This window comes from Saccopteryx leptura, chromosome 2 (genome assembly GCF_036850995.1).
Source record: "Saccopteryx leptura isolate mSacLep1 chromosome 2, mSacLep1_pri_phased_curated, whole genome shotgun sequence".
Taxonomy (NCBI): Eukaryota; Metazoa; Chordata; class Mammalia; order Chiroptera; family Emballonuridae; genus Saccopteryx; species Saccopteryx leptura.
In genome coordinates this window covers 222,413,207-222,426,519 of record NC_089504.1, presented here as the reverse complement: position 1 = coordinate 222,426,519, position 13,313 = coordinate 222,413,207, and the positions used below count along the sequence as shown (strand labels likewise).

At 49.0% G+C, this 13,313-nt stretch overlaps 1 protein-coding gene and 1 non-coding gene across 6 annotated transcripts in view; both read left to right on the top strand.

Annotated features, from left to right (window-relative positions):
* The window catches only part of DOP1B (DOP1 leucine zipper like protein B), a 98,923-nt gene that overhangs the window by 54,411 nt on the left and 31,199 nt on the right, over window positions 1–13,313 (top strand). For 4 of the 5 annotated variants that reach the window (XM_066370248.1, XM_066370245.1, XM_066370246.1 and 1 more), the window contains 8 exons: window positions 953–1,105; window positions 1,903–2,003; window positions 2,773–2,963; window positions 5,255–6,890; window positions 7,336–7,447; window positions 8,053–8,241; window positions 10,553–10,675; window positions 12,885–13,019. In XM_066370248.1, the coding sequence (XP_066226345.1) occupies window positions 953–1,105; window positions 1,903–2,003; window positions 2,773–2,963; window positions 5,255–6,890; window positions 7,336–7,447; window positions 8,053–8,241; window positions 10,553–10,675; window positions 12,885–13,019 (2,640 nt within the window). The remainder of the gene's footprint in view (window positions 1–952; window positions 1,106–1,902; window positions 2,004–2,772; window positions 2,964–5,254; window positions 6,891–7,335; window positions 7,448–8,052; window positions 8,242–10,552; window positions 10,676–12,884; window positions 13,020–13,313) is intronic. The other variant, XM_066370247.1, reaches the window with a different exon arrangement.
* LOC136396313 (U2 spliceosomal RNA) lies at window positions 2,579–2,765 on the top strand. Its single transcript, XR_010749656.1, has one exon. It is a non-coding gene; the product is annotated as a U2 spliceosomal RNA (small nuclear RNA).

The window sequence follows — 13,313 nt, the reverse complement described above, 5'->3', positions numbered from 1 at the left end:
TGGTGGCTCAGGTGGCACCCAGAGAAGGTTGCTGAGACCTCGGTTTGCCTTGGGTTCTTGGCACAGTTTCTGTCCCTGGAGCGGGTTTTCAGAATCAGGAGTTTAGTAACTTGATAACTGGAAACCACATTCCCTTAGGTAAAATATAAAGACTGGTTAGGGGCTTGAGCCAGTTGGTTCATTTGCTCTGTGCAGAGAAGACATTTTTGTCACATAGACACAAAGGGTCAAAAAGAGTTCTTTGATCCAAGATGTCCCTAAAATATAATCTCAGAGACATCTTTTTCTGTGACCTGGAAGAATGCCTTCAGAAGTCCCCCTCCCAGAAGTGGGGACAGCCCTGCTTTTGAGTCTCACCCTGTGGGGTCAGGCACCCCTGTGGATGCTGTCTGGGACGTGGGGAAGGGCTGCAGGCCCCATGTGTTTAGAGCTGAGAACAGGGCTTGGGAGATGACTTGGTTGGTAGAAGTCATGTCGTGACAGTGAGCCGGTCATCTGCCACGACACTGTCCACGGAAATGGGAACAAACAAGTCTGTGGGATTAAAGCTGGGTCGTGCCCACCCTAGGTGGGGAGGTGCCGCAGTGTGCACCTCACGGGAGACCATTGCAAATCCACTTCCAGAGGCGCATGTCTGGAACTGCAGCGCAGGCAAGTGGTAAGGCTTGGTTTGTACTTCTTGAAAGGAGATGTCAGCCAGTAGGTTCTTGCACCTGGTTGATTTCCTCTCTGAAAGTGGAGTTTCTCAGCTGGTCACAAAGCTCCACGTGTAACCTGTATCGTTGCCTCTGCCTGGATGACGTCTGCTGGGTTCCTGGTTTGGTTTGGGTTTGTTGATGTTTCTTGGTGTATTAAGGATTCTCACATAGCAAACATAGGTAGAACCAGTACTTGGGACCAGGACTGGGCTGGACCATGCTGCCTGTGTTCACGTAGTATCCCCTGGTCTCAGAGGGTGGCCCGTGTGCTATGGAACCAGCTGAACAAGGAGACCCGGGAGCACCACGTCACCTGTGTGGAGCTGTTCTACCGGCTGCACTGCCTGGCCCCAACGGCCAGCATCTGTGAGGATATCATTTGCCACGCCCTCCTGGACCCTGACAAGGCAAGTCTCTGTCGCCATGACCTCCAATCCATGAGGTCCCCACTGCTGGGCCAACCTACATGTATCCGGCTGAGGCCACTCAGGCTCGGTGGGCAGCCTCACTGATGAGCCGAAGTTGGGAAGACGTCAGATTGGGAAAGCCTCCAGGAGCAGGAGCTGTTTCATTTGAAGTTTTGAAAACATGGCTTGTGTCCACCTTAGGCTCACTAGGGAAATCTTCCCAAACTCCCATGATGTTTGCAGGACCCTGCAAACCTTCTGCGAGGCTGGGGCCATCAGCAGTCATAAAGCACGTGCCGGCCCTTTGAGCCCTGGCTGTCCTTTGCAGTCCAGTGGTGTCCTTGTGCTCTAAGCCAGTACTTTTACTGTCGGTCTGCCAGAAATTTCATGCTGGTCTGCAAAAGAGTTAACTACCCCGATGTTGTCTGGAGATTAAAGTCTAATTTTTGGTAGACCGGCTCCGGTCCGCAGACCAACAGTTGAAAAACACTGCTCTAAGCCATGCACCCTATCACTTCCAAGGGAAGGGCACAAGATCCCACATTCTCTTGTGTTTTTCGTCAAGCGCTGGCCTACCTGTGGCCCCGGCAGGGGTGAGTGCTGAGTCTGGGCTGTGCGCTTTACTAAACGTGTGTTGTGTTACAGTGAGCAGGTCAGACACCGGGCATGGTGATGAGCCAGCCTCTGCTGCGGCTGCTGTCCTGCTCTCGTTTGTTTTTAAACTGTCTTTAATGTGACTGAGAACAGTGCACTGTAAGGAAACCAGGCTCCTCACATCTGTTTGTTTCCTCATCAAGGGAACCAGACTGGAGGCTCTGTTTAGATTTTCCGTTCTCTGGCACCTGACGCGAGAGATTCAAGGAAGTCGAGTGACATCCCACAACCGCTCCTTTGACAGGTGAGGTCATCTTTGTTATCATCGGCCCTTTAATGCTTCAGAAGGACACTTTGAAGACATGCCTGGTCACCGTGTTGGGCTGGGAGGTGGCCTGTGTGACATAGACAGCATGACCTCACATTCTTGATGCACAACAAATGGTCTCATGATCCCCTAAGTGGATTTAGGCTGGAATGTGGGAATAAGTACATGGTGGGGATATTCTCACTGTGGTTGAGTGAGGAGACTCAGGCTGCTTTGAGTCACTGCAGAGCCTTCAGAACGTGCCCCGTGCGGGGAGGGTAAGTGTGTCGGGAAATGGAGATGTTCTAGGTCTTGATTGGAGTGGTGGCCACACTGGGTGCATATACTCATAAAGTAAGTCATCAAGCATAAATTTGAGGTGTAAATTTATTGCAGATACATTATAATGCACATTGTCTTATAAAAATCCACTACCTTGTTTCCAAAACTCTGGGTGTGGGGCCAGAGCCACAACCTGACATGCCAGCTCATTGCATGCCGGGCCACCCCCACTGTCTGATTTCACGAACTTGGGCCGAGGACTGGGGATTGGGATTTTAAAAGCCCTCCTTATTACTTCTTGGCCTGCTGGCTAAGATCAAGTGTGTACCTGTTCTTAACAGTTTAAAAGCTCCGCCAAGCATACGCCAAGGTTTAAAGCCCATTGTCCTTGTCTGCTTGGGGTCAAGTCCAGCATGGCGAAACTCCCCAGGGGTGTCCTGCAGAGGGTGCAGCTCGCTGACTCATGGCGCACTTCCCCCCACAGGTCCCTGTTTGTTGTGCTAGACAGCCTGACCTGCACGGATGGCGCCATCAGCGCAGCAGCCCAGGGCTGGCTGGTGCGGGCGCTGTCCCTTGGGGACGTGGCACGCATCCTCGAGCCCGTGCTCCTGCTCCTGCTCCAGCCCAAGACCCAGAGGACCTCCATTCACTGTCTCAAGCAGGAGAACTTGGCGGGTGAGCCCACCGCACTGGTAGCTGCGCCAGCTCTGTGTCCCCAGGTCTCGGGGGGAGGAAAGGGCACCTGGACCCTGCTGCTTGTGTGACAGTTAAGGCACTTAGACCCGCTTTGTGATTTTGCCAGATTGAAACGGTGTGAAGGTACTTTGTAAACTTGTCGGGACTTCTGAAATTTAAGGATCAGATGAACCATCATTTAGAAATGCTAGATAGCCCTGGACAGACAGCTGACTTGGTTGCAGCGTTGTCCCGATGTGCAGAGGTTGCCAGTTTGATCCCTGGTCAGAGCACATGGAGAGTAGATCAATGTTCTTGTCTTTCTCTCTCCGAAGTCAATAAGTAAAATTTAAAAAGAAAGAAAGGAGGGGAGGAGGGAGAGAGGAAGGAAATGCTAGGTAGTGAGTTTGTTTTCACTAAAAATATCAGGTTTTTAAAAATAAAATACAAAAATTTTAATAATCCATGTTTCAATAAGAATAGCTGCCCTGGCCGGTTGGCTCAGCGGTAGAGCATCGGCCTGGCGTGCTGGGGACCCGGGTTTGATTCCCGGCCAGGGCACATAGGAGAAGCGCCCATTTGCTTTTCCACCCCCACCCCCTCCTTCCTCTCTGTCTCTCTCTTCTCCTCCTGCAGCCAAGGCTCCATTGGAGCAAAGATGGCCCGGGCACTGGGGATGGCTCCTTGGCCTCTGCCCCAGGCGCTAGAGTGGCTCTGGTCGCGGCAGAGCGACGCCCTAGAGGGGCAGAGCATCACCTCCTGGTGGGCAGAGCGTCGCCCCTGGTGGGCGTGCCGGGTGGATCCCGGTCGGGCGCATGCGGGAGTCTGTCTCTCCCCGTTTCCAGCTTCAGAAAAATACAAAAAAAAAACAAAAAAAAAAACAACTAAGAATAGCTGATTCTTGATTCTTTTGCTGGAGAAAATGGTTCAATAACATGTAAGGCAGGAGGCGAGAATAACAGACCATCCACCCAAAGGTCTCCAAAGCCAGTGCCTTCAATAGAAAGGGAGACTTTTGGTCTGAGGTCTGGTGTGAAGTTAGGTCTGGGATGGCTAGGCCAGCACTTCCCCAGGTCCCTATTCAGATCTGAGCCTGAGATAGGTTAGGGTGCATTCAAATATGAATGACCAGACCGTCAAAATTTGCATGGTTTCTTTTCTATCTGCTCTCTAAGGTTCTTTCTAACTAGAAAATTCTGTTAATGTAAAATCAGAAATGCAGAAGAAATAAGCCTTTGGGTTCAGAGAACTTCCAGTGGCTTTTGTGCTCCTTTTCAAAAGTTCTGAATGTATTTATTTATTTTTTTCTGTGAGAGAGTCACTAAGGAAGAAAGGTGAAAATCATTAACTTTGTAGTTGCGTCACTTTAGTTGTTTATTGACTAATTCTCATAAGTGCCTTGACCAGGGGACTCCAGGCAAGCCAGTGACCTTGGGCTCAAGCCAGTGAGCTTTGGGCTTAAGCCAGGAACCATGGGATTATGTTGATGATCCTACACTCAAGCTGGCAACCTCAGGGTTTCGAACCTGGGACCTCAGTGCTCCAGGTTGACGTTCTATCTACTGCACCACCACTGGTCAGGCCAAAAGTTCTGAATGTTTTTAAATGTGTATTTTCTGATTACAGAAGGGCTAACATGTTTGTTTTTAAAATTGGAATAATAAAGAAGTAACAGCACAAGTGAGAGTCCCTCATAATGCCAGCTGACAGAGCTAGTTACATTAATGGTATGGCAGATAGTCTTGCAGACGCTTCCTCAGCTGCATGTTATAGATACTCTCCCCTAAATGCACTCATGTGTCCTGCACGCTGTTCCATGTCAGTGCGTGTGGATGGATCTTGTCAGACCGGAACAGGAGTCCATTGCCTGTGTGTGTTCTTTCATTGTGGACATTTTGTTTGCTTTCTGTTTTGTCTTGAACATTTCCATGAATCCTCCTAGAATTTTAAAACCTTCTGCTGATGTTTCTGTAGAATACATTTCTTGAAAGGAAGCTCCTGGGACAAAATACACATTTTTTAAATTTCCCTTGCCCTGAAAGTTGTGGTATTTATGTATTTCATGACAATGTATAAATTATCTGCTTGCTTGAACATTTTAAAAGACATGTTCACTTTACTTGTCTACCTTTTGTCCATCATGTACTCTAGACTCTGATGCTATAGTTTCAGGGAGAAATTTTATTAATATTGATCTTTCTGTCTGGCTCTAAGTCAGAGATCACCCTGAAACTAACATAATCATAGCTTCTCCTTCGTTCTGAAGCCATTTGTCATTTTGTAATTTTCAGAAGACTTGCATCGTTGGTTTAACAGGAAGAAAACCTCTTTCAAGGAGGCATGTGGAGCACCCGAGCTTCAGGAAGGCAGCTCTGAAGAAAGCGTGCCTCTGAGCCAGTTCACCACTGTGGACCGCGAGGCCATCTGGGCCGAGGTAGAGAAGGAGCCGGAGAAATGTCTGCCAGGGAGCGAGCTGAGCGAGGAAGAGCTTCCCTACTACGTGGACCTTCTGGACGGGGCAGCCCGTGGTGCTCCTGCTCCTGACAGCAGCGAACACACTGAGTCTGCAGATACAAGCTCCGCCCACACGGACAGCGAGAACACATCCTCCTTGTCCTCCCCGTCCCACAACCTGCAGGAGCTGAGCAACGAAGAGAGCTGCTGTGCACCCATCCCCACGGGCGGCAGGGCTCACCCCAGGCGCTCAGCCTTGCTGGCGGCCTTCCAGGCAGAAAGCTTCAAGTCCAACGCCAAGTTAAGCCTTTTGCGTGTGGACTCAGATAAGACCCAGGCTTCAGAGTCACTGTCCAGTGACGAAGAGGCCGATGTGGAACTGCAGGCCCTCACCACGTCCAGGCTGCAGAAGCAGCAGCAGGAGAGGCAGGAGCAGGCCGAGGCCTTGTTCAAGCACATTTTGCTCTACTTGCAGCCTTATGACTCCCGGCGAGTCCTCTACGCCTTCTCTGTGCTGGAGGCCGTGCTCAAAACCAACCCCAAGGAGTTCATTGAGGCCGTATCCAGGACCAGCATGGACACCAGCTCCACCGCACACCTCAACCTCATCTCCAACCTCCTTGCGCGCCACCAGGAGGCCCTTGTTGGCCAGAGCTTCTATGGGAAACTCCAGACCCAGTCCCCCAACGTGTGCCCCCACTCCCTGCTGATCGAGCTGCTCACCTACCTGTGCCTGAGTTTCCTGCGTAGCTATTACCCTTGTTACTTAAAGGTCTCCCACCGAGACCTGCTGGGCAACCGGGACGTCCAGGTCAAAAGCGTGGAGGTTTTGATTAGGATAATGATGCAGCTGGTCTCAGTGGCCAAGTGCGCAGAAGAGAAGACCACGGAGTGCATCCGAAGCCTACTCCAGAGGTGCAAAGTGCAGGAGTTTGTCCTGCTGTCCCTGTCAGCATCCATGTACACGAGCCAGAAGCGCTATAGCCTGGCCACCGCGGAGCGAGGCCAGGCCCTACAGGATGACAGCCTCTTTGAGGAGAGTCTCATCAACTTGGGCCAGGACCAGATCTGGAGTGAGCACCCCCTGCAGATTGAGTTGTTGAAGCTCTTGCAGGTGCTGATTGTCTTGGAGCATCACCTGGGCCAGCTCCAAGAGGAGGCTGACAACCAGCCAGACCTGTCCCAGGAGTGGAGGAGGGTGCTCAACTTCCAGCAGGCCATCAGCGCCGTGCAGTATGTACAGCCCCACCCCCTCACTTCCCAGGGGCTGCTGGTGTCCGCTGTGGTGCGAGGTCTGCAGCCGGCCTATGGCTATGGCATGCACCCAGCCTGGGTGAGCCTGGTCACACAATCCTTGCCATACTTCGGAAAGTCCCTGGGCTGGACAGTGACACCCTTCATTGTCCAGATTTGCAAAAACTTGGACGAGCTGGTCAAACAGTATGAAAGCGAATCCGCGAAGCTCTCTGTCAGGTATGGTGGTCCCTTAATTTATTAATACTGCTTCAGTGACAATTTGTAATGAGTTGATTGCTGTGAAAGTCAGCAAGAGGGTATTTGAGCCAAATCAGAAGCCTTGTCAGGAGGGATGACAAGGAATATTTTTAATTCCACACAGCTACCCAGACTGGCTCTGTTGCAGGATAAGTCAGTTACTCTGCTATTTTTTTTTTGCAAAACAAATAAAAATGAATCACTCTCACAGAAATTCTAAAAGCATTTTAAAACATATTACCAAAGTGACTGCATGGATTTAAAGTTGCACAAAGCCTACCAATATTGTAACAATATTTTCCTACTGGGAGCCCCAGTTTATTTACAATAGCAGCACGTCTCTGGCTCCTGTGTTTGTAGGATTAAAAATCTTTTAGTATTCTTAAAAATTCTCAAAACTCCTTTCTTGTTTTTTTCACCAAAGCATGACTTCCAAGAGGGAAAACATCTCTCCGGATTACCCTCTCACTCTTTTGGAAGGTCTGACAGCCATTGGTCATTTTTGTCTTTTGGAACAACCCAACCAAAATAAAAAGGTAAACATTTTTTTCTGAGTTAGAGACAATTTCCATAATATTTTTTTTGTCCTCGTTGGTTTATGACTGTTGCAAGTAAGAAATGGTTGTGTGTAAGTAATGCAAATGTGTAGACAGATCTGTGCATGTAAATAATGCAAATATTATGCAAACATGTGCAAATATGTATGCAAATGTGTGTAACATGAGTGCGGTTTTGTTCTTCTGGCCACTCCTTTAGTCCTGGTCCTTTGGGATACAATGTAAAGTCGCATGCTGTGTTTTAGGCTTGCATTCATTTTTCTCCACTGTTATATACTTGCTCTGGTGGTGTTGGTGAAATCTGGGTTGGGAGACCTTTGAGCTGTTAGGTACCCAAACCTAGCATTGCATTTGAGAATGCAGCTGAGGTTGAATGGTTGAAAGTCTGTAACGTGGCCTCCCTTTGAAAGAAGGCCGTAGGTTCAGATGCACAGGGGAGTGTTCTCCTTCCAGACTGGCACATGCAGGACTTGCTGAGATGAGCCTGCAGCCAGGCCTCCTCCTCCAGCACCGGCCGCTGCTCACGGAGTGGGAGAAGCTCCTGCAGCTGTGACCACGTCTCACGCATTCACTTCTGTTTCCAGACCACCACTATAAGTGACCCCACCAACCTGAAAAACGCCAAGAATGCCATTCTGGAGGAGCTGCCTCGCATCATGAACACCATGGCACTTCTCTGGAACATTCTCAGGAAGGAGGAGACACAAAAGAGACCCGTGGACCTCCTCGGAGCCACAAAGGGCTCCTCTTCTGTTTACTTTAAGACCACCAAGGTGAGACCACCTTCCCTCTGCGGTCTCATTATTCCCTTTGGCTTGTGTTGTGCCCTGCAGATGAATGCATACATAAATAAACAGACGTACAGTGCACAGTGGACCCGACTTTGAAGTAAGTTAAAAGAGAAAATCTCCACTTTGTTCGTTATAAGTAACTTTTCTCTTTGTGGAACAGAAGATTTTGTCATTGGAATATTGGGTGTCTTTGAGGTTTGGGGGGGGGGGGGTTGAGGTAGGTTTGTTCAACCAGAGACATACAACCCAGAATGTGCTTAGTTCACCCTCCTGCAGTCATCTCTGTCTCAGAAGCAACCAGTCTTGCAACTTAGTCTCCACATCACTGTGTGTGAAGCTCATGCCTCACGTCAGCTGAGCCCCCTTGGTGTGCCAGAGCTTATGTGGAATGGTTTAGAGCACAGGGAGCCAGACTGCCTGGGCTCTGCGGCTCCCTGAGGCCTGGGGCAAGTTCATTAACCTCCCTGTGTTTCTTCAGTTAGAAGCACAATACCAGGTAGCATCCAAAAACACTGTTTATTAACATATTTAATTCTCATCCACAAGGTAAGTTGTTATTATTCCCAGTAACAGATGAGGACATTGGGGTGCAGAGAGAATGGGTACACCTGATAAGCAGCAACAGTAGGATTAGACCCTGACGCCCAGGTTAGATACTATGATGCATAGGCCTCCAGAATGTCTGTTGGTTTCAGGGGTGCCCTCTAAGGGAAATTTTTATCTTAAGCTGCTACAGGAACTTGTTTAAAGACCAGATCTTCTCCAAAAAGAAAGTTAAGAAAACACTTAGGTATTTACTCTGTCTGAGCCTCAGTTTCCTTATCTGTAAAATGGATCTGTTATTAGTATCCTACCTCATGGGTTTTTGGAAAGATTCATTTTGATGATAGCTAACATTTGTTGAGCCCATAACTCTAAGGTCTTCCTGAATGACAAAATCTTTGGGCAAGGATCCCAATAGTCTCACTAGAGCAGAAACCATGGTGGAATGGAGGGGACATCTCTGTCCCATGCTCAGTATCTCATGTGACACTAAACATAGGCAATGGGGACGTAGTAAATGTTCAGTATATTCATGCATTTTTTAGGTGAGAGAAAGGGAAATAGTGAGGCAGACTCCTGCATGCGCCTCCACTAGGTTCCACTCTGCAACCCTGTCTGGGGCCAATGCTTGAGTACCGAGCTATTCGTAGCACCTGAGGCTGATGCACTCAAATGGAATGATCCTCAGCACCCGGACCATGCTTGAACCAATCGAGTCACTGACTATGGGAGGGGAAGAGGAAGAAAAGGGGCAGAGAGGGTGGGGAGAAGCAGATGGTTGCTTTTCCTGTGTGCCCTGACCAGGAATCAAACCCAGGACATCCATATGCCAGGCTGACGCTCTATCCACTGAACTACCCGCCAGGGCCATATTCATGCATGTGATGAACATCTGTGTGTCTGCTGCTGGACCGTACCCTGGTTATAAACCAGGATAGGAGAGGTCCTTGCCTTATGGCAGACACAGGCTTTAACTAGCAATTAAAAAAGAATGATGATCATGCTCCAAGGAAATGCAGGGTGCTCTGACAGTATGCAGCCAAGGAGCCTAACCTGATCTGAGGCCTGCGGAGGCCTTGCCATGGTAGATGGGCTCAGCTGAGACCCGGGTTGGAGGGTTTGGCTGGGAGACCCACAGGATTTGCAGAGGGAGGAGCATGGCAGCCCCAGGAGCTGAGAAAAATCCACATGTCATGACAGGGAGAGCAGTGAGTGATATCCGGGGCTATGTTGCAGGTGTATTTTGAATTGATTAACTAATAAAATTAGTTACATGGTACTTATTTCTGGAAATTGAAAAACATCTTTCCAAATGAATATAAGCCCTTCTAAGGCTGATTGAAACAAGCGAAGGCCAGGGGTTCAGATGGGGACAGTGCCCATTCTGCCTACTGGTCTTCCCTTTCATTCCCTACAATGCACAGAGTGGCTCCCTTCCAGTCCCGGCCCTGCTCATGTCTGCTCAAGGGTGGCAGTTCGCGTCCTGTAGTCTCTTTCTGCTCTGCTGAGCTAGCCATCTGTCTGCCTCCCCATCTGTCCCCTTGTCTGTCCCCCCATCTGCCCACCGTGCATCTTGAGCTGTCACACACCCCGGTCCTCCAGGAAGAGCTCCAGTTCTCTCTGGTGTAGGGAACACTGACTGGCATGACCCTGTTCCAGGGTTTACAGGTGGAGGTAGTCAAGTGCCAGGTACATGAGATCCCTGCCACAACTCTGCCACAACTGTTTTATCCTTTCCCCCTTTTCTTAGACTATACAACAGAAGATTTTAGACTTTCTGAACCCTTTGACAGCCCATCTGGGAGTTCAGTTAACAGCCGCCGTGGCAGCAGTGTGGAGCAGGAAGAAAGTTAAATGCCACAGCAAGACAAAGGTGAGGTTAAAAATGTAAAGTAGTTGCTAAACTTAACCCTGACAAAAATAGTACAAAGTCACCTGACCAGGCGGCGGCACAGCAGATAGAGTGTCAGACCGGGACACAGAAGACCCAGGTTCGAAACCCTGAGGTCTCTGGTTTGAGCACGGGATCACCATCTTGAGCGCAGGGTCTCTGGCTTGAGCATGGAATCATGGACATGACCCCATGGTTACTGGCTTGAGCCCAAGGTCACACTGACTTGAGCAAGGGGTCACTCGCTCTGCGGAGCCCCCCATCAAGGCACATAAGAGAAAGCAATCAATGAACAGCTAAGGTGCCACAATGAAGAATTGTTGCTTCTCATCTCTCTCCCTTCCTGTCTATCTGTCCCTCTGTCCCTCTCTCTGTCTCTCTCTCTCTGTCTCTGTCACAAAAAAAGAAAATAGCGCAAAGTCGTGTGTAATCAAAGGTGACATCGAAGGCCAATACAGGAAAGCACGGAAGCAGTTTCACTGTTTTAACTGCAGGAGATGCTGCAGCTGAGTCCCAGTGCAGCTGAATTTGTGTGCTGGGTGGGTAGGGAGCCTACCCCAACTTGTTTATTCATCTCTATAATGAGCACAGAGTACTTTGTTTAACCTCTTAAATTTAACATCTCAACAGCATGCAGATGACAGTGTCTATTAAATGTACACTTCAGAAAATAAACTGCCATGGACCCACTACCTTGCATAAGGAGTGGTTCATTATCCTACCTGTGAAGACCCCTGCAGGGCCCTTCCCTGGTTGTGGTACCATCTTACAGCTTTTTTTAAAAAAAAGACACATTTTTTTTTGCCTGACCAGGCGGTGGCGCAGTGGATAGAGCGTCGGACTGGGCCATACAGGACCCAGGTTCAAGACCCCGAGGTCACCAGCTTGAGCGTGGGCTCATCTGGTTTGAGCAAAAGCTCACCAGCTTGGACCCAAGGTCGCTGGCTCGAGCAAGGGGTTACTCAGTCTGCTGAAGGCCCACGGTCAAGGCACATATGAGAAAGCAATCAATGAACAACTAAGGTGTCGCAGTGCACAACGAAAAACTAATGATTGATGCTTCTCATCTCTCTGTCCCTGTCTATCCCTCTCTCTGACTCTCTCTCTGTTAAAAAAACAACAACAACCAACCATTTTTTCAAAAGAGTTTGTTTTTTAGGGCAGTTTTAGGTTCGCAGCAAAGTGGGAGGAGGTACTGAGTCCCCACATCCTCCCCTGGGTGCACAGCCTCCCACACCCCTACTTGTTTACTGTTATCTCCTGAAGTCCATAGTTAATGCTGGGCTTTCTTTTTTAACATTTACTTGATTGATTGTAGAGAAAGGGAAGGAGCGAGAGAGGGACAGGACCGTTGATCTGTTCCTGTATGTGCCCTGACCAGGGATCTAACAGGCAGTCTCTGTGCTTCAGGGTGATGATCTATCCAACTGAGCTATCTAATAATAGGCTTTTTTTAATTTATAAAAACATTTTTCTATGATGGTAAGAAAATTTTTTTTAAAATGATTCTACTCTGCATTTATTTATTTATTTATTTATTTTACAGGGACAGAGAGTGAGTCAGGGAGAGGGATAGATAGGGAAAGACAGACAGGAATGGAGAGAGATGAGAAGCATCAATCATTAGTTTTTCGTTGCGCTTTGCAACACCTTAGTTGTTCATTGATTGCTTTCTCATATGTGCCTTGACCGTGGGCCTTCAGCAGACCGAGTAACCCCTTGCTGGAGCCAGTGACCTTGGGTCCAAGCTGGTGAGCTTTGCTCAAACCAGATGAGCCTGCACTCAAGGTGGCGACCTCGGGGTCTCAAATGTGGGTCCTCCGCATCGCAGTCCGATGCTCTATTCACTGCACCACCACCTGGTCAGGCTGGGTGCCATGTCTTGATGCCAGCCTGTTTCCTTCCAGTGAACTGTGTCTGTTCTCACAGGCATCTAATCCTGAGCGTAACCCATCTCACTGTCCTGTCATCAAATGCACCTCTTGGTTCTAATTTGTATTAGATCCTGATTATCTTGTGATTAAGGGGTTAACTCACTATTTGTTCCCACTGATAGAGTCCTTTACCCAGTTTTCACTTAAATATTTAAGAGATTAAAACAAATCTCTTTTTCCAGGGGCCGCTCTTACAGAATACTTTCTGTGCATCATTCTTACTTTTGTTTTCTCTCTGTTTATATTTTTCTTGGCAGATTGTCCCGCCAGCAAGCGTGTCCCAGCTAACCCTTGTCGACTTGGTTTGTGCACTCAGCACCCTACAGGCGGACACGGTGCTCCACCTGGTGAAAGAGGTGGTGAGGAGGCCGCCGCAGATGCGCGGGGACCAGGTCAGCAGCCCGGGGGCCCTGGACAAATGCAGGCCGTTCTCAACTGCCCATCTTAAAAATTGTGTTTGGAAAGGAAATAGGTCACAAGAGCACCTGGGACTTTGGGCTGTAAAACAGAGGTGTTCTTACTGGGCTTTGGGGAGGGCATGTGTAATGTTCCCCATAGGCTTCGGTACGCCTCTGTGAAGGTGGGAACACTCTCTTGTCCTTGGCTCCCTGCTGCAGACCGCCCTGCCCAGTACTGGGTTCCAATCAAGTACCTGCCATGCTACAAATGGAATGACACCTTTACAA